Source organism: Lytechinus pictus, chromosome 6, assembly GCF_037042905.1.
Source record: "Lytechinus pictus isolate F3 Inbred chromosome 6, Lp3.0, whole genome shotgun sequence".
Lineage (NCBI taxonomy): Eukaryota > Metazoa > Echinodermata > Echinoidea > Temnopleuroida > Toxopneustidae > Lytechinus > Lytechinus pictus.
Window position 1 is genome coordinate 13,275,148 of NC_087250.1, and position 19,977 is coordinate 13,295,124.

At 35.6% G+C, this 19,977-nt stretch overlaps 1 protein-coding gene across 1 annotated transcript in view; it reads left to right on the forward strand.

Moving 5' to 3' along the window:
- Window positions 1–9,644, forward strand: part of LOC129263328 (uromodulin-like) — a 36,420-nt gene extending 26,776 nt beyond the window's left edge. The window contains exons 8-9 of the mRNA XM_064100558.1: window positions 2,218–2,615; window positions 7,173–9,644. Coding sequence (XP_063956628.1) covers window positions 2,218–2,615; window positions 7,173–7,293 — 519 coding nt within the window. The 3' untranslated portion in view covers window positions 7,294–9,644. The remainder of the gene's footprint in view (window positions 1–2,217; window positions 2,616–7,172) is intronic.
- Window positions 9,645–19,977: the final 10,333 nt, after the last annotated feature.

Below are 19,977 nucleotides of genomic sequence, written 5' to 3' on the forward strand. Positions count from 1 at the left end.
CAGGTTATACACTCAGACTTGATACTCCTCTTGAATATACATTTTTGGTGTTTCATCTGATCTGCATCTACTATACTATCTGATTTCTTCTCCGTTCGGCATTTCGAAGTTGTCATTGGTTCGCTTACCTAGCTTTTTTTAGAGTATTAATTGCACATTTGGCCAGCTCAAAGTAGGCTACTCACTAATCATGCTAATGTCGTCGTTGAGGATATGCACTGTACTGATCAGAAGTTATATTACTGTTTTCTGTCTCGCCAAACTGCTTCAAATCATCCAAATATAGAGGATGGTTGATGTTTGCTTTGCTCTTGAACTAAAATCTTGGTGGTTATAGTGATTTAGTTAATGGTACCATTGTAATCCCAAACAGAAGTGGAGATAGAATGTATCCCTGGAAAATGCCTTTCTTGAGGCTTACTGCCCCATGCACTTCACCATTATTTCCAAACATAGATCTCCGTGTCGTCATCCTTTCCGTAACCTTGCTAATTTAAGAATTCAAAATACTAACAAAGTCAGAGGGATCAATTTCCAAAAAGAAATTGGAAGAGCTTCAGCTAAAACAAACAGTGATTTTCACCGCTAAAAGGGTGTCAGTACAAAGAGTTATGAAAATGCCATTAACATACCTTAAAAAGGAGCTGGCCATAGAAAGGGATTCACAAATCAACTTAAGCCTGCGTTTGAAGCTCCTCTGTTGTTTTATTCTGGCCTTATCCCACCTAAGCTTGGGGAAAACTATAATCTTAAGAGTTAACTCGGTTGGCAAAAAACATTGAGTTGAGTGAATACATAACTATTGCACTCAACCTCCAAATAGGAGGGAGGTACTTTAAGAGATAGCTAGATCTCTCTGACAGTCTATGTATCGATCTATTACATGAATTAGGTAAATATGTAAGTACATATAAACAGACGGAAAGATAAATGAATGGATGGATGGATGGAAAGATAGGTAGATAGATATATAGGTAGAATACGCACTATGAAAAAGGGTACAGGAAAGGTGCAACGTTGCAGCCCAAGGTGCAGAGTGGGTAACTGAGCAGAGTTGCACCTTTACACTCGTTACCGTGCCAGCGCAAGAAAAAAAAAAGGGTCAAGTTGGATCCGTGGCCGTCTTAATAGGTTAAGCTTTGCTTCTTTCTTTAAACGTGGAGATCAGATGTCACATTGCGAGCACCTTTTAGTCGCAGTCTGGCATCATAATGTGCTAATTTAGATATATAGGTGCTAATTTAGATATATAGGTGCTAATTTAGATATATAGGTGCTAATTTAGATATACGTGACAAATTATACATCTACAACAGATTTGTGAAATTGTTGTGTAATTAAATTTGTTTCTCAAATCAAAGTGCCCAAGAGAAATCTTCCCTTGCGAAAATATATATGACAAGGCCAAATATAGAATATACAGACGCGAGTAGGCTTCGGAGGACGTAGGCTTTCCTATCGAACTATCGAGTTCGACAACGGACCTTTTTTTTAAGTATGCTCTATCTATCGTTGACATTATAATGAATAGGTCCTATTCAACAGTTGCAAATATGAAAAATTTACGGAAATTTAATTTGATTGAACCTCTGCGATAAATATCGAAAAAAAAATTACGAAAGTACACTACCCAAATTGCAAATCACAGAATGAGCCTGTCTCGTTATACAAAAGTTAATGGAAGAGGGGGGGGGTGTTAAAAAGGCAAACGTTAATCTAACGATCAACGACTAACTTTGAAAGGGTTGAATAATTCACCAAACTCAGAATTTGTTTAAATTCTACGTCTTTAATGAAAAAGAAACAGCACGTGGTCTCCTGAATAATGACCCTCTTGCGTTGAATTGAATTGAATTTATTTTCAAATATCACTGTCAGGTATACAAGGAATAGTACATCACACATAAACAAAACATTTGGTAATTGGAGCTAACATAATAGCAAGAGGTTAGCCCCAAATAATGTAATCAATACAGTTTAAACAATAAATTTAACTAAATCTCAATATCGTACATCAAATTCAGTACTAATTCTATTTATTACTGTTGCAGAAAATTTCGACATGATTATTCCGGATCGATAACATTATCACCAACATTCTTACCCAAAATCATGTCTTGTTGTTTTTGTTATTGTTGTTGTAATGTTGTAGGAGGTTAAGGATATTTTTATTAAAACGGTATTTTTGCATTTAACATCATCTTTTCCACCCCTCAGGAAAATGATACAGCCATTACATTCTCAAATGTCATCGCTTATTACAAGCCTGAGGCTTTACCTGGCACTGATATCACCCGTGAATATCAGAGGGAACTTGAGGTTTCGTGCTGTCTTCCCAAGACCTCGCAAGTCGGCCAATCTTTCAAACCAACGCTCGGTGAAATAAAGTTTAGCGATATAGGATCCGGTCACTTCCGCCTGAATATTAAACGGTTCAAGAGGGAGTCGTTTGATGAGCCCGAAGATGACAACGCTGCGGTCTGGCAAGGCGAGACGGTCTACTTTGAAGTCCAACTTGACTCGGTAGAAGAAGTTGGTATGTTTATTGAACGATGCTGGGCGACAGCCGGCCAAGAACCCGATTCTGTTCCACGCCATGATCTGTTTACCGACAGGTAAGGTTACTTTTTTTTTCTTCATTCCCGGCTAAGATTAATAGTCCAGGGGGCCGTTTCATAAAGCTGTTCGTAAGTTAAGAGCGACTTTAAGAACGACTGGTGATCCTTTCTTGCGCGGTAAATCATCGCCAATCATGCAATGGTGTGTACCATTTACCAAAAGAAAGGATCACCAGTCGTTCTTAAAGTCGCTCTTAACTTACGAACAGCTTTATGAAACACCCACCTGGGGCCCGTTGCAGAAAGAGTTGCGATCAAACGCAACTTAACAAATCTTGCGCAACTTGATTTTCAGCCAATGAAGCACCCGTATTCGGGACTTGCGCTTGATATTTTGACTGGCGTTTAAACGCAACTCTTTCTGCCACAGGTCCCAGGAAGAATAACCGATGTTGAAAGTCAACCTCAAACTAATTGCAATAGATTATTTTCACCGCATTGCATTTCTATGAAGTCCCCAAAATGACATACGAAAAGTTCAGAAAACTTTAAGTGATGGAAAGACGTTTTATTTGCATAAATCCAAAATGGCTGCCATGTTTAGAATGTTCATGATTATCGGTAATTGTACAAAGACCGATCTGACCATGAAACTTTAAAAAATGTAATTAGAGCATTACAGTGGAAGTTCACCCTGACGTAAGAAAAACAAAATCTGTGAATGTTTGAGGAAAATCCATTAAAAATAAAGGAAGCTATTAGAATTTTAAGTTTTGGATTTGTGACGTCATAAATGAACAGCTGCCTTTATGATATGTGATATAAAGTGTATAAATTTCATTTGTTTATTGGTATACTTAAGGTAAAAAAAAACAATTTTCTGGGAAAATTACATTTCATTGCATTTTTACCATACGATATGTAGGAAAGCTGCTCGCATAATGATTAAGATCCTTATAACTCTGATTCTTTTGTGGATTAAATTTAATCAATACTATGCCCAAATTTTTCAGCTATTTTTACAATAAACCTTACTGTCGGATGAACTTTCCCTTTATACTTTCACCAGTGTTATGCATTACCACAGGCTTCATTTTGAAATAAGGATGTAAATCAGTTTCGCCCTGTGATGACCTCTTGAGGTCAATTACCTTAAGGCAAAAGACGTCGAAATATCAGAAATTTGAGGTTTGCATCATTAGTTCATGATAAATATGGTTATAATTAACAAAAACGCTATTTAAAATTTACTTTTCAGGTATCCTGATATTCTAGAGAGAATTTTGTGTTTTATAATTTTTGATCTTTTACGCTAAGGAGCCGACCAAGGTCAATGACCTTAAAAATAAAAATTGAATATTAACATTAGCATCATTGGTTAATGGTAAATTGCCAAAATGGTATACTTGACGTCCAGAAAAATCCAAGTGGTGGAAAGATTTTTAGTTTGTATAAATTCAAAATGGCTGCCATCTTAAAGGTATTGTTTAACTTTGTGAGCAGCCGATTTAAAAAATTCTCAAACCAAGATGAAACATGTGTACAAGTGCATGTATTAGAACTAATAAACCTTGAAAACAACCATTATTGAGAATGAAAAGCTAAAACTACAAGGCAAACCCCGATTTTGTAAATAGGCGTCTTATAGACGCCTAAATAGTACACATTAGTGTATGGGATGAAATTAAGATGGTGTTTTCGGTCACTTTATATTTCAATTTTTGAAGCACTAAATAATTATTTTCGAACGCAATTTTTTCTGGGCTTCATTTTTGTAACATATCACAGACACAGGTGACAAGTGTGACCTTCTAGCTCAGATTTTTTAAAAGTCAAACCAATGTTAACCAATCACTTTAAGCAAAAAAGATTACGTGATTATTGGTGGTAGTCAAACACTATTGTAATCATAACAGTCTTACAAACCAAATCATTACACATTCACCAGTGTTGTGTCTTGTCATAAACTTCATTTTGAAATTAGGACATAGTCAAATTTGACCTATGTTAACCTCTGCAGGTGACTGACCTTAAGGACAACGACCTCGAGATATCAGAATATCGATGTTTTGCATCAATAGTTTCTGATCAGCTTTCATGTTCGACGAATATCCAAAAGATGATTGCATTGACTCTCGACATTTGAGGACCTCTAAAGACATGACCTTAAAATGAAATATGTATATATATATATATATATATATATATATATATACAGGTCATTGACATCACTGGTTAATGATAAAAATTATATTTGGGGGTAATTGACCTTTTGATTTTCTCAGCAGTCAAATGTTGAGATCTGCGTGGTCATTACCCAAATGATCTTTGGAAAATAATAATGATGAAAAGTATCAATATTCTTATATGTTGAAGTCATTGACCTTCGAAGACCATAAGATGTCAAAGGTCAAAACCTGTAATGCTCACCAGTACTATCTTAATTATTCGGAGTACTTAAATCGTTATCGATTGCGTCCATTATATACATGTACAAAATAATGAATGTCAGATATTTGGTTATAAATTGCATCATTGCACAGCCTTCTTTTTGCCATCATCAGTTTGTTTGTTTTGGGTTTTTTTTTTGTCTACATTACTCATCGAATTTAGGGCACTGGAGGAGGTGTGATGATTTGTAAAATGACCCAATCACAATTCTTGCTTCTATCATCTATGTATACCCCTACTTTCAGAAGCTTTCTTATTAACTTGTAACCAGGTGTAGTTGCCAAATAGTATATGGACCAAATGGCTATTGGACCAAATAGTTATTACCGGGGGTTATTAGACGAAGTGGTGAGTGGATGAACGGCAAGGCCATGTGGATAGTGGACGAACTGATGGTAGACCAAATGATAGTAGACTAGTTGGCAATTGGACGAATTGGATATAAACCCTAGAATTAGATCGGAGAAGTATCCTTATCCAATCCATCCCACTCCCCCACCATGAACGTGGACGCGTCTACCATGGGGTCTTAAAAGTCCATTTTAATTGACTATCTTTACAACAAACCCGTGTTTATTATAAACCAATGATGTAAAACATCAATATGTTGATATTTGGGTTTCAATTACCTAAATGCCATGAAGTAGCGAACAAACTTAGCTTGCATCCCAACCTTAAAATGAATAATGACAAGAATTACCACGTATGAAAGTTTCTTGCTGGAACCATATATTACAAAATGCAGTAAAGGAAGTTGCATTGTATTATTTTTTATATAGCCTTTATCGTTTATGTTACCATTAATCGGTGATGCCTTGTTTTAATTTCCTTATATTTAAAATTTAATAACACTTGAATCCTTCGAGCTTTCCGGGGTCAATGGTTAAAACTTATACTATACAAAATTCTCTCTAGAATATAAGGATACCTTAAAAGTCAATAGTAAATCATTTTTGTTTGCATTATAACCGTATTTTTCATGAACTAATGAGGAGAAACATCAATTTTCTGATATTTCGAAGTCGTTGACCTTTATGGTCATTGACTTCTAGAGGTTAGCAGAGGTCAAATTTGACTTACATCCTAATCTAAAATGTTGCTTATGGTAACATATCACACTGATGAAAGCTTAATGCTTTAATCATAAATTTTAAATAGTATTATTGTCAGTTCAGTCTTTGTACTGCTGCCAATAACGATGAGAATTTTCACATTGGCAGCTATTTTGTATTCATACAAATTGAAAACGTCTTTCCACCACTTGGATTTTTTTTAGTCCACTTTTGCTGGGTCATTTTGGGGATTTTTTGGAAATGCATTGTAGTGAAAAACAAACTTTGCCATTTATTTTGGGTAAACCCTTTTTATCCTTGACTAGTGTAAATCGTAACCTGGCTTTGGAGAATGTATAGGAAGATTTGAAAAAACAGAATAATGACTCCCTTTTGCGGGAAAGTTGAAAAAAAAACCTGAGAAAGAAAAAAAAAATCTTATAGGCAGGCCTGCTCTCAACAAGCTTTTAGCGGAACTTTTATTTATATCACTTTAACATTTTTACCATTTTGATTGATATTACGATTGTTAACATAGTGTAACATTTATACCTTGGTCACATTTGCTCTACGGCGGCCGTACGGCGAGTCGAAAACAGCCGTTTTATTAATTTAAATTCAAACCACCTATATGTAGTTGGTACAAAAAATGTTAAAACGACTGTTTTCGACTCGCCGTACGGCCGCCGTAGAGCAAATGTGACCAAGGTATTACAGTTGTACTCTATTTATGCACATAAATCTTTTAGTCAGGTTCACTATGTTCATATTTGAGCTTTCGCAGGATTTTTTTTTTGAGAAATTGAAAACTATACATTTTCGGAAAGGTTATTGTATAAGCATTCAGAATAGCAATGTTTCCATGCACCGTGACCTACATGGCTGCCATGGAGTTTTTTCAAAATGGCCGGCTCATAGGGTTTTCGACAATGTCTCAGCTTCTAAGTAACCTAGAATCATTTTAATGCCCTTATTATGTTAAACAGCTTCTGCTGATCATGTTCTACCCTGTATGAATAAATAAATAGGTACATTAATAAATGAGTAAGTAAATAAATAGTGATAAATAATAAGTAATACTAAAACATTACCTTTTTTATTCATGCAATAGATGCCCTTCCGATGTGGATGGAACGGTCCAAGTCTTTTTTCCGAACAAAACGGATCGAGAAGGATTTAAGTTTGACGCATTTACCTTTGTTGGAGATCATGACATGGTAATTCAAATATAACTGAGGATATTCAGGAGTGGATCTCGCTTTATTTCAAAGGGGGGGTCAAACAGAAGGACCCTCTCCCGCGAGCCGCGAAGCGGCAAGCCGATTGTTTCTTATTTTCGTTTTGTTTTCAATTTTTTGCCACTTTTCCTGACATCTACTAAATGCAATGGAGTCCATTAACGGCAGTTCATTATAGCGATTTTTGTTTAAATCAATTAACAGTTTAATACACATTTAACATTTAATAAGTTAAGGGAAAACTTCCACTTATAAATTATATATTTGATCATAAATGATATGTGAGCAAGCTGCATACTATTGTTCAACTTCTGTGGAATAATTGCGTGAGCATAAAGAAGTTATATCAGCTGATTTTAAATACATTGACCTGCAAATTAATAACCGTTTGCAGTGTCTCTAGAATACTATATGATACATGTCTTACTAATCAAATTATGTAAGCACGAAGCACGAGTATAACATTTATCGACCTGAAAACTTGTTATTCTCAGTAAATGTTGTAACCATGAATAGAATGGATATATACTGGCCCAATTTATTGATTTGCAGTGACTCATGGTCAGAATATATATCGAATCACGAATCAAATGATGCGAGCGCGAAGCGTAAGCTGTTTTTTTTTTTAATTCTTATTGAAAACTGAAAAGGTTAACCACTTCTTGCGATTATAAATAGAATAGGTATCTAATCGTGCAATTAAAGCGAGCGGGAAGCGCGATTTGATTTTTTATATATAGATTTCTTCCTAAAACAGGACATTACAAGCAAAGTAACAATGACCAGGATGGGTATGTATCTAAATAATTGACGCGAGCGCGAAAAGGCAGATGATTTTTTCTATTTCAGACATGAAAACAAGACATCAAGACATGTTTTGCAATCCTGAATATAATGGGTATAAAACTCAACAATCGATGCGTGCGCAAAGCGCGATCGAAAAAAAATGATTTTCTGACCTGAAAACTGTACACTCTACGCACCAGAGAATTATTTTTAACATGGAAATTTCTGGTAACAAGCTGATTTTTCAGGGTAGGTCCTGGAGTGTGTCTAGAATGTGTCTAGACTAAAAGTCCTCATAAATCCTCCCGGGGGGGCTCCGTAATCTAAGATGGCGTCCAAAATTGCCGCCATTCACAGAAATTGGACGTAAATCACTCATCCACCCTAGACATCCAATTTCGGTGCATATGTCATGGTTTAGAGAGTTGAAAAGATATTTTTATAGAGGCTACAGTGAACATAAGCAGTCCAGGGTAACTGGAAATCCAAGATGGCGTCCAAAAATTGCTGCCAAAGTCTAAAAATCCCCAGTTCATCTATTACTTACTTAAGTGTTTTTTATTTTGTTTCTATTTGATGGTTTAAGGGTCAAGTAGTACATTGGGACATATAATTTTGGTGTCTAAACCATGGTATAAAGAGCCAAATAATACATTGGGACAAGTTACAAGGACAGCCTGGTCCAATATGTCTAGAAATCCGAGATGACTGCCAAAAAATGAGTATAAAATGACTGCTGATAATTAAAACGAGCATAGTTAGTTTCATATATCCGCCATAGAGATACGATTTTGGTGTCTTAACTATGATTTCAAGGGCCAAGTATTACATTGATTCAAGTTACAAAGATAGTCAAAAGGCAAGTATGTCTAAAAATCCAAGATGGCTTCGAAGATGGAGTCTAAAATTGCTGCTTTTACTTAGAAATTTACATAGTTAATTTAAACCACGGTTTATAGGGTTAAAGAATACATTGGGGCAAGTTACAAGGACAGTTAGCGGTCTAGAATATAAAAAAAAATCCAGATGGCTTCAAAAGAAAGGGCCTGCCGTGTAAGTAAAAAGAAAATTGACACTTCACAAATCCCCAATTTAAGGAAAAAATATGTCATAAACGCATCATGTATATGGCTGGAAAAATATCATCTCCCAAATAATAATTTTGATACCATATTTATGTTGTATTTTTTCACGCTTGGATAATCATTGGTATTCTTTGCATCGATGTAAAAAATGTTGACTTGCGCAAAAGTAAGGCATGACTGCAATGAATGAATCCAGGTGACAATGATGTCATGATCCCACCTGAGTTAGTAAAAATACTTTATGCAAGTCCCTTTTCAATGAAGTTAACTTATGAATTGATACAATATGTGTTTATTAAACAATGATAATACCCTTTCATGCGATACATTATGATTGTGTGCCATGACATATTTTTTTTCTTAAATAGGGAATTTGTTAAGTGTCTAGTTTATGTTTTTACTCAAACTGTATATTGATTGCTTGTACTAAAAATCTGGATTTTTTTTTTTATTAAAAATCCACCTATGAGACATGATTGGCTTACATGTATGTACACTTTGTTTGGAAGGGTGAAATAATAAAATAATACAATACATTTCACAGGTACACATTCACTGTCAAGTGATGGTGTGTGGAAATGACGAGGCCATTATGAATCGACAGTGCTCTGGTAATCCCGCGGGACGCAAAGGTCGATCTCCTTCATTCCTGTCCACTCAAACGATCAGTAGTTTGCCGATTCGTGTCCGCCGCTCAACCAACGATATGGCTACTAATGGCGGTTGGGGACAGAGTTTACAAAAGTACTAAACTTTCCCTATGTCACTATCAGCATGGTCAGGTCAATAGCATCATTTTTCCCCACGAAACATGGTGTTGAAAAATGCATCTTCATACAAAAATACGCTACTTTATGTAAATTAGCAGTAATTTATGCATGAAACTATACTAGTATGCCAGTAGGTGAAATTAGTGAAATGGAATAATAGTAACAGAAACCAAACTTTAGGAAAGTCTCTATCAGATCGATAGCTTTAATTTTCCCTATAAAACATGCTTTTGAAATCCTGTCTTCATGCAAAATATGCTACTTTATGTAAATTTTCAGTAATGTAATGGATGTGTACATGTAAATTAGTCGCATTCCAATGAGTATAAGTAAATAGAATAGTGGAAAAGGGCCAAACTTTTAGAATACCCGTATTAGCTCAAAGGCGTCAATTTTTTTCAGCTAAACATGCTATTGAAAATCCTGTTTCCAATCAAAAGTATACTAATCTATGTAATTTTCAATTCAATTCAAGGCTTTAATCCAGACACAGCTGCATATGCAGAGGTTCATATCAACTAATAACATACATGTAATATACATCAAGACAAACATACAAAGATAATACTGGAATAAACAAAGAACAAATAAAGTATAAACAGTCAAAAAGGAGAAAAACAAATCACACTAATAACTAGGAACAAACAATGAATACCTAAAACAAGTGGTTAAGCAGTAAGTGAATAGTACAATGGAAATATTTACATATGGCAAAATGAGTAACTTGTCTCGAAAAAGACAAAGATACAGACTAATATTAGTAGACCACTAATTACTTATGACTCTGCTAACAAATTGTCATACCAACGCTTCACTGGCACTTACACTGGCGTATGTAAATAAGCAATAATTTATGTATGAAGCTGTATTCCAATAGTACAGAGAAAAAGGGCCATAATTTTTAAGAAAGCCTACACCTTCCCCATAAAATATGTATGCTATTGATTTCATTCAAAAATATGCCAATTAATTTCGCTAATTATGATAATATGCTAGTTTTTTTAGCAAATGGAAATAATTCTGCATTAATAAGTGCTGCTTAATGAAGCAACTTTGGTGCAAATTCATCGGGGGGGGGGGCAGAAGGCTCGTTGAACGGCTGTCCATTTTCAGTTTATGGTATTTCCCGTAGGAACTCGGCAGGACAGCATTTTGCTGGTAAATGCCAAGCTGGTATATAAGCAATTACCTAGGAAACATTTTACGTCTAGGTTAATCAGTCATAGTAGCTGACCTTATAGACGACAGATATTACTCTCGGGCCTTTTTTATCAAAGTGGAGACAATGGCAAAGTGGGGATTCGAACTCACAGTCTTGCGATTATGAGTCGAATGCTCTAACCATTGGACCACACTACCCGTTTTAAATCATGTCCCCCATACTCACTATACAGACACACTGGCGTAAATCCGGTCCGAGCAGGGGGGGGGGGGTGATAGCAATATATTGACCTGAACATTCAAAACTTTGGAGACACCCCCACACCAAGGGCTAGGTATATGGCGGTACATAATCATGTACATAATGCTACTATCTGTCAGTTAAAGGCTTGTAACGATTTTCTCGATGACTATAAAGTAAAGAATTACAGTTGTATTAATATGCATGCGAGATAGCAAATTTTCAGTAGTAGGGGGACAAAATGGTGTCCAAAAATCTCTTTCAATTTATGTAATAATCGCATCATCATGGGCAATATATGCGTAGGCATATACTGTAAATGTGTACATTATGCTATCTCCTTTCACTTAAAGGCCTATCTTTTTTTTTCGATGATTATATTGTAATGGATTTGTTGGGATGTAAAGTAATGAATTATAGTAAATATCAATATCGGCAGCTTTACCATGATGATGGATCGTAGACCCTGAAATCATTCAAGCAGCAAGCAACGAGTCTGACCGTGGCTATACTTTAAAGGTTGAGTCCACCCCCAGATGAATTATTGATTGGAATAAAAAGAGAAAAATATTTAGCATAACGCTGAAAATTTCATCAAAATCGGATGTAATATAAGAAAGTTATGGCATTTTTTAAGTTCCGCTTGTTTTTCACAAAACAAAAACAGTGATATGCACAACTAAGTAACATGCAAATGAGACAGTCGATGATTTTCCTCACTTCCTATTTCTTTTGTTTTTTATTGTTTGAATTATACAATGTTTATTTCTTTTTTACAGATTTGACAATAAGGACCAACTTGACTGAACCACATATTAGTATCAAACAATGGTAATTCCACATGTTCAGGGAGAAATTATTTTTGTTTCACTTGACAATAAGGAGAAAATTAGAATATTTCATATTTCAAATAATAAAATTAAGTAGATGACGTCATCAGTCTCTTTATTATTTTGTATATCGACCAGGAAGTACATAAAACTGTTTTGTGAAATTAAGCGAAACTTTAAAATGTTATAACTTTCTTATTTTACATCTCATTTTGATGAAATACTGAGTATTTAGTGTTATGCTTGTTGGGTTTTTCTCTTTTTATTCAAACCAACTTTTTGTTATGGTCTTGTCCTTTAAGCTAGGTTACACAAGAACCGAATTCTTCCTGAAAAGTAAACTCGGATCGATTCTGCCCAAATACAGCCTGATTCAGATAAATTCGGTAGATTTGGAACGTATTCGTCTCTGATTCGGGGAGCTCCCCGAATCAGAGACGAATAAGTCTGGAATAAGGCCCAAATCAGAGCAGAATCCCCAGGAATTGACCCGAATCGATATCGGCCGTCCCGCATAAAGTTGTATGCCAACCCCGAATAGTGGAAACAATCGAGCCAAAGGTGGCCAGAATCGAGCCAAATATAGCCGGGATCCTCAGATTATCGCCGAATGACGACCCAAATCGGAAAGATTATGCCCGAATGCGCCGAGTACGCCACCGAATTATCCAAAGTGTGCTCTAATTAACCGAAGGCGGCTGCTATTCGGATGTCATGTTTCCGTGTTCTGGCCTATTCGGCTCACTCGTCTGTATTTTTCTCTGTATTCGGGTGGTGAAAGAGGACAATAGGATTAGCTACGTTGTCGTGTGATTTCAAGTATTCATTATATTTCCTGACCTGTTGTTATTGATTTCTTCAGTTTGTCATATTATGGTGGACCGTAAACCTTTTCAAGAAGGTTATAATCAATTATATCAATAGAGTATGGCATCATATTTTAATTTCTATACCATAGATCTGTCTGCCTACAATTCGTTTGGGATGTTCCTCATTGGAATGGTCGCAGCCGTGGTTGCCGTAGCAATCCTGATGGGCGTGGCCAAGCTAATTGGTCGTTCAACCGACATCAGCTACAAGCAAGTCCCAAGTGCATCCATGGAAGGGAATTTGAAGCAATTTGAATGACCAGAGTGGAATTCGTATTCGGAGTGACGTCACGTGGATTAGCGCGCAACTTGACAGCCAGATGCGAAAGGTCAAGGGTCAAGCTTCAAAATGTCAGACGTTCTCTCAATTAAATCAGAAAGGTTAAAATTTGTCCAACGCTTCTAAACAACAACTACAGAATATAGCGATTGAAAAAAAAAGCGCTGTCAATCTCCTTATATACCACTCTGGCAACACCAAAACAGCATGGTAATTCTCCTCGCTATATGCTCTTAAAAGAGCCATAATATAATAATATTCATTCAACTTAAACGATAATTGTGATTTATTTCAGTGTTTCTTCTTATCAAATGTACTTCTGGTAGACTTTTTTGTTTAGTTTTGCATCATTATCGTTTATCATAAAAGAAAGTTTGACAAACTGAATAAATCAATAAAAACAGGTTAGGAAATTAATGAACTTCGGGGAAAATATAACGATTTCCGAAACAAAGTGAATATTTTAAACAAGAATGCTATCGCAACAAAATGATTTAATAAAATGTCAGATCAAAATAAAACGTTCTTGGAGTATTGACAAATGTGTTGCCCGAGAGAAAGGTTTAAGTCAATCCAAATATAAGTACTTGAAATCACACGACAACTGACAGCCTCTTAAATAATAACAGGTGCGATATTTCTTAATTTGATTTTTAAAAAAGCGTTCGGCGTAATATCTAACAAAATATAGTTATTATAAAATACCATATTGTGGTGTTACGTCGGTCAGACAGACAGCAATGTGTCTCTATTCGAGTCGTTCACAGTGATTTCTTACAGATCTATTCAGGTGTGCCGCAAGGGTATATTTTGGCCCCCTGATTGTTTGCTTATTTCTGAATGATATTTGCAACTTGAAATTTAGTAACCAAATCAAGATTGCACTTTATGCTGACGACACGGCTCTGTTTTGTAAAGGGAATATTTCAAAAAATCTCTCAGAAAAAATTACAAAAACATTATTAATTACTGTGCAAATTGGTTCAAAATAAAATATATGGAAATGAATAAAAATAAAACCAAAGTGATGGTTTTAGCGACGAAACACAAAACTAAGTATCTAAGTATGAAAATCTTTAATGGAAGAGAATACCTTGAGAATGATTCTGATAATAAGTATTTAGACCAAAGTCTAAGTTTGACCCGGCACATCTTTAATCTACTAATAGGAAATACCGGGCTATTGCATACAGTAGAAGGATTAAATGTTACTTGAATCGATGCATTCTTAAACACCGTTACCATGCTCATATTCTCCAACATGAATATATTGATTATTGTTTGGTTGTTTGGGGTAAGTGTAAAAAGAAAGATTTGCTCAAATTTGCAGAGGACGCGAAACAGATATGCAAGATTAGTCCTCAATCGTATCTCTATCGTACCACAAAGGATATCCTACAAATTAAACAAACTACAATTGCCAAGTATTAAAACTCGAATAAACTACCACTCCTCTATTTTCGTTTCCAAAAAGCTCAATAACCTAGCCCCATATTATTTAGAATGTTTTGCCTGTAAACGCCCACTCTCCTATGTCACTCGTCAAATCCGTTATCCATTCCGAAACCAAAGACAGAATTGAATTAAAAGACGATCTTTTTTCTTACATAGCTCCAAAAATCTAAAAGGCCACCGCACACCTTACGACTGTTTGCGATCCGATTTCGGAAAAAATCGCATTTTGTTAATTTTCTGAAAATGTGAATGGAACATTATTATTTTATTTGAGGTTGAAATTAATTGAAAGAATACTAATATAACCATTTTGTAAGATTGTAAGCCTTTATTTTAGAGTAAATGCCAAATTGGTTTCAAATCGTAGCCAACCGTACGATTGCTATGACGTCACTACGACTAGATATAAAATTAGCTTTTATTCTAAGAAGGATGTTAGCATAGTCACAGATTTGAACATAGGGATTCGTACGATGATTTCGAACATTACACAGTAAGATATTCCAAGTCTCTACTACGTTTAATTCCAAAATTGAGTCGCAGACCAATCGCAAGGTGTGCGGTCGCCTTTAATAATCTACCGACTCTGATACAAACAGCAACTTCATTACAAATGTTTAAAAACCAACTTGGGCCACTTTCCCTATTGTTTGCTCACATGCATTGGTCATATATATGTCTTCTGCTATAGAGTTAATTTATTATCTTTTTGTTTTGATGTTATCGTGGTGTATTTTTCTTGTTTCTGTTTGTATGTATTTGTGATATATTTTATACATTTATACTCGTGTCAATTTTTGTTTGCTTTAAATTGTATTTTTGTTTGTTTCATGTTATCTATTTTGATTTCTTCTATGTTATGTGCTTCATTCCATTTTATATTAATAATATTCATTGTCTTTTAAAGTGTCTGTTTTACAACTTCTTTATCAAGTTTACCATCTTTTCTTTTTTAGTTATGTGTTTGTTTTTATGTTTTTATGTAATTTTTTCTTATTTCAATAATATTCATTGTCTTTTGATTTGTCTTTGATTTATTTTAATCGAGGTTTCTAATTTGTTTCAATTCATTCAATGTGATAGCATTGACATGTCATGTAATTTTGTGTGTGTATTGTGTTTTGCTTTATATTAATTGTAATTCATTTATTTTGTAAATCATTCTATGTCTAAGGGGCTCTTTTGTAAAGCGGGTATTCGGTCACTGAAAGGACTATCCTGTTTTGTTTTAATAACACTGAATGAATAAATAAATAAATGCAAGACTACTGAAGACTATGTAAGTCCTAAAATCATTGTTAGTATTAATATTCAAACATAATCGTATCATTTTATGTACAGAACAGAGGCGTCGATCCTGGGGGGGCAGGGGGGGCGATCGCCCCACCAATGAAAATATTGGGGGGGGCAAACATATCATTTTGCCCCCCCAATAATTCCGGATATGCATTTAAAAAAAAAAAAGATTGTAATGTTCAGCAAGCGAGATTGAGATACACAACTCGTTCTTTATTTAAAATCGTGCTCAAAATGTCCGCTTTTCAGATTGGAATATAAAAATTTTCAGCTCGCGCTTCGCGCTCGCATCATTTCTGTAGCAAAAACCCATACTTTTCATGATTAAATTGGTGAATGTATAAATGTCCCATTTTCAGTACTAAGCCTCAAAAGAACTGCTTCAATTTGCAATCATCTTTTCTTGGATATATAGCTTGTTCTTTATCAAAAACGTCCAGTAAACTGTCATTTTTTCAGATCGAAATATCAAAATTTCAGCTCGCGCTTCGCGCTCGCATCTATTCTCTTTTAGATACAAATCTTAATCATTGGTACCAAAAATGCTTAGAATATCAAGTTTTTAGCTCAGAATATAAAGAAATTTGAGCTCACTCTCGGCACTCGTACTATCTGTGTAGTGAGATACGTGTCTGTGTCTCATGAGTCATACATATATATAGATATATACATATATATATATATATATATATATATATGTGTGTGTGTGTGTGTGTGTATATATAATATATATATATATATATGTATGTGTGTGTGTGTGTGTGTGTGTGTGTGTGTGGGTGGGTGTTTTGTACGATCGAGCGCCTTTGGAACGTTAATGATTTCGCCCCCCCATCTGAAAAATGGATCGACGCCCCTGGTACAGAATTAGTATGATAATCAAGAGTGACACTCCTTGACATAAACACCAACAGAAAGTAATGATTTCAAAATTTAAAATAAAAAAATAGCTGACGTCATTCTTGCCAAATGACTTTTCAAAAAATTGTTTCAATAAAATTAGGGTAGTGCAAAACAAGAACTTAAGCAATTCTGAACAAAACGATGTACTGGATAGGCCCTACAAAATATCAAAACGAGCTGATAAAAGGATGTTCTCTTTTTTTTTTCTTTTTTTTTAATATAAGTTATGAATGTACAGACATAAATTTGGGGGGATTTCTAGCGAAATAGAGAGAGAAAAGAAAAAGGACCACTATGCAGTTTTTATGTCACTTGCTCATGGACATCATGAGATTTCAAATGATATTTTTCAAGACTAACGATTCGACGAGAAGTTGCATTTGTCAATATCAAATTTTCTTCCAACAAAATTTCCTTTTCTCAAAGAGTTTCCACTATCACTCCGACCTACAAAATTAACAACAACCAGGGGCGTCGATCCATTTATCAGATGGGGGGGGGGGCAAAATCATGAATCAACTTTCCAAAGGCGCTCGATCACACAAAACAAACAGACTCAAACACACACACACACACATATGCCTATATGTATATATATATAGATTATATATATATATATATACACACACACACACACACACATCTCACCAACAAATTAAATTTAAAAAAGTTTAAAAAATAATAGATGCAAGCGCGAAGCGCGAGCTGAAAATTTTGATATTTTGATCTTTAAAAAAAAAAGTTTAATTGACGTTTTTAATAAAGAGCAAGAAATATATCCAACAAAAGATTATTGCAAATCGAAGTGGGAGTTCTTTTGAGGTATAGAACTGAAAACGGGACATTCTATTCACCTATTCAATCATGAAAAGTATGGGTTTTGGTACAGAAATGATGCGAGCGCGAAGCGCCAGCTGAAACTTTTTTATATTCTAATCTGAAAACCGGACATTTTGAGCACGATTTTAGATGAAGAACGAGTTGTGTATCACAATCTCGCTTGCTGATTTCTGTGTAACATTACAATCTTATTTTATTTTTTGCACATGCGGAATTATTGGGGGGGCAAAACGATGTTTGCCCCCCAATATTTTCATTGGTGGGGCGGTTGCCCCCCCCCCCCCAGCCCCCCATGATCGACGCCTCTGACAACAACCGCTACTACTACTACTGTTACTACTAAATTAATGTTGTTAAAGTGATAATGATGAATACCTTACTTTATCTTGTCCAATGCTAGTAATACACCTTGTAGAAGTAATAAATAATCCTATTCATCTGTAATTCACACTTACATCACGTACGTAAATCAAGTCTTTTCAATTTGATTTCAAATGTAATCTTTGATATAATACAGTTAGCCATTCGGGGCTTGTTTCAAAAGTCAGAAAGTAATTAATCATTATTTCGATCCTATCAAAGTTACTTTCAATCAAATAAAGTAGATTGCAAAATAACTTTTCTTTGAGTTAATTTTATCAGTTCTTGGTGTTTACGAATTTTCTGATAAATGTCATAGTTGTTTCATCGCATTTTCTCCCATAATAAAAAATGATAGATAACATTTGCTTTATCTATTTTTCTCCTACGTGTAAGTTCAAATATTTCATAAACATTCTCTTATGGTATGGATTATGAGTTACGAATTATCAGTAGCATTATGAAAACTATCAATATAATTACAGTCAGAAAAAAGGTAATCCAAGTCTCGAGGGCTGATATTCGAATCTTATTCGATTTAGTGAAATTATTCTGCCTGGATATTCAACCGTTTTCCATTCTTATTTGTGTCACGAATTAATCGATGTTGAAGACAACAGGTGCAGATACCAATCTTTCAAGTTTTAAAAATTTGATGAAAGGACAGCGGCTGGTGTAAATCCCGGGGGGGCACTCGCGACCAAAAAAGTAGTAGGTCTGTGCCGCGGGCGAGACAAAAAACGGGGGCCTTGGAGCGGGCTTATTGTAAAAAGGAGGGTCCTCGGAACGGGCTTCGGAACTACAAATGTTTGTGAAAACGGGGGTCCTTGGAACGGGTCGCCTTCGCGTGAGTGCGTATTTATCCCTATGGAACGGGCATACGTGCGCTAGCGCAGAGGCGATGGTCGGACAGCGCTTTGCGGCCGCTTTTCACCAAAATTGCGGCTTATCAATACGGCCGGAACGGCGTAACGCAAAATATGCGAGGCTTTGGAGCGGATTTCTTTCTTCTTTTTCCTCGATAAGAAGAAAATTCTATGCTTTGCAATGGAGCGGCTTTCTTTGTTCTTTGTCTCAATAAGACAAAAATGCTATGCCTTGGAACGGAAATTTGAGTGTAAAAATGGGGGTCCCCTCCGCGGCACATACCGGCCCACTATGCATTATATACTGAGTGCCCCCCCCCCCCCCCCGGGTGTAAATACTCTGAAATATTTAGTTCCTAATCTGGCAACAATCCTCTGATTGTACCCTTTTTCTCCCAAAGGAGTGTAAATGGGCGAATGTACTTGCAGATGATTAATAAGGGGATATGTAGAGTTGGACCAACATTTTTAGAGACAGTTTCGAGGGGTGTACAGGCATTAATTCAGGACGGCACTCCTGCCCATCGTTCGTGATAACGTTTTATTTACCCAGGTCCCAGTGTAACCACTTCAGTTAGGAAACTGCTCTAGCTACCGCCCCCGGGTCTACTTCATGGTTGAGAGCGACAACTTGATGTCCGAAGAGTTATCTGAGTCCCCAGGACCAAAATCCAATTGAAACCAGTTGGATTTCCAACTGGTTTCAATTGGTTTTAACTGGTTTCAATTGGTTTTAACTGGAATTTAACAATTTCCAGTTGAAACCAATTGAAACCAGTTGGGCAACTGGAAATCCTAACTGGAACCAGTTGGGTAACTGGAAATGACTTCCAATTGGAAATTATTTCTAACTGGAACCAGTTGAGTAACTGGAAATCCCAACTGGAACCAGTTGGGCAACTGGAAATCCTAACTGGAACCAGTTGGGCAACTGGA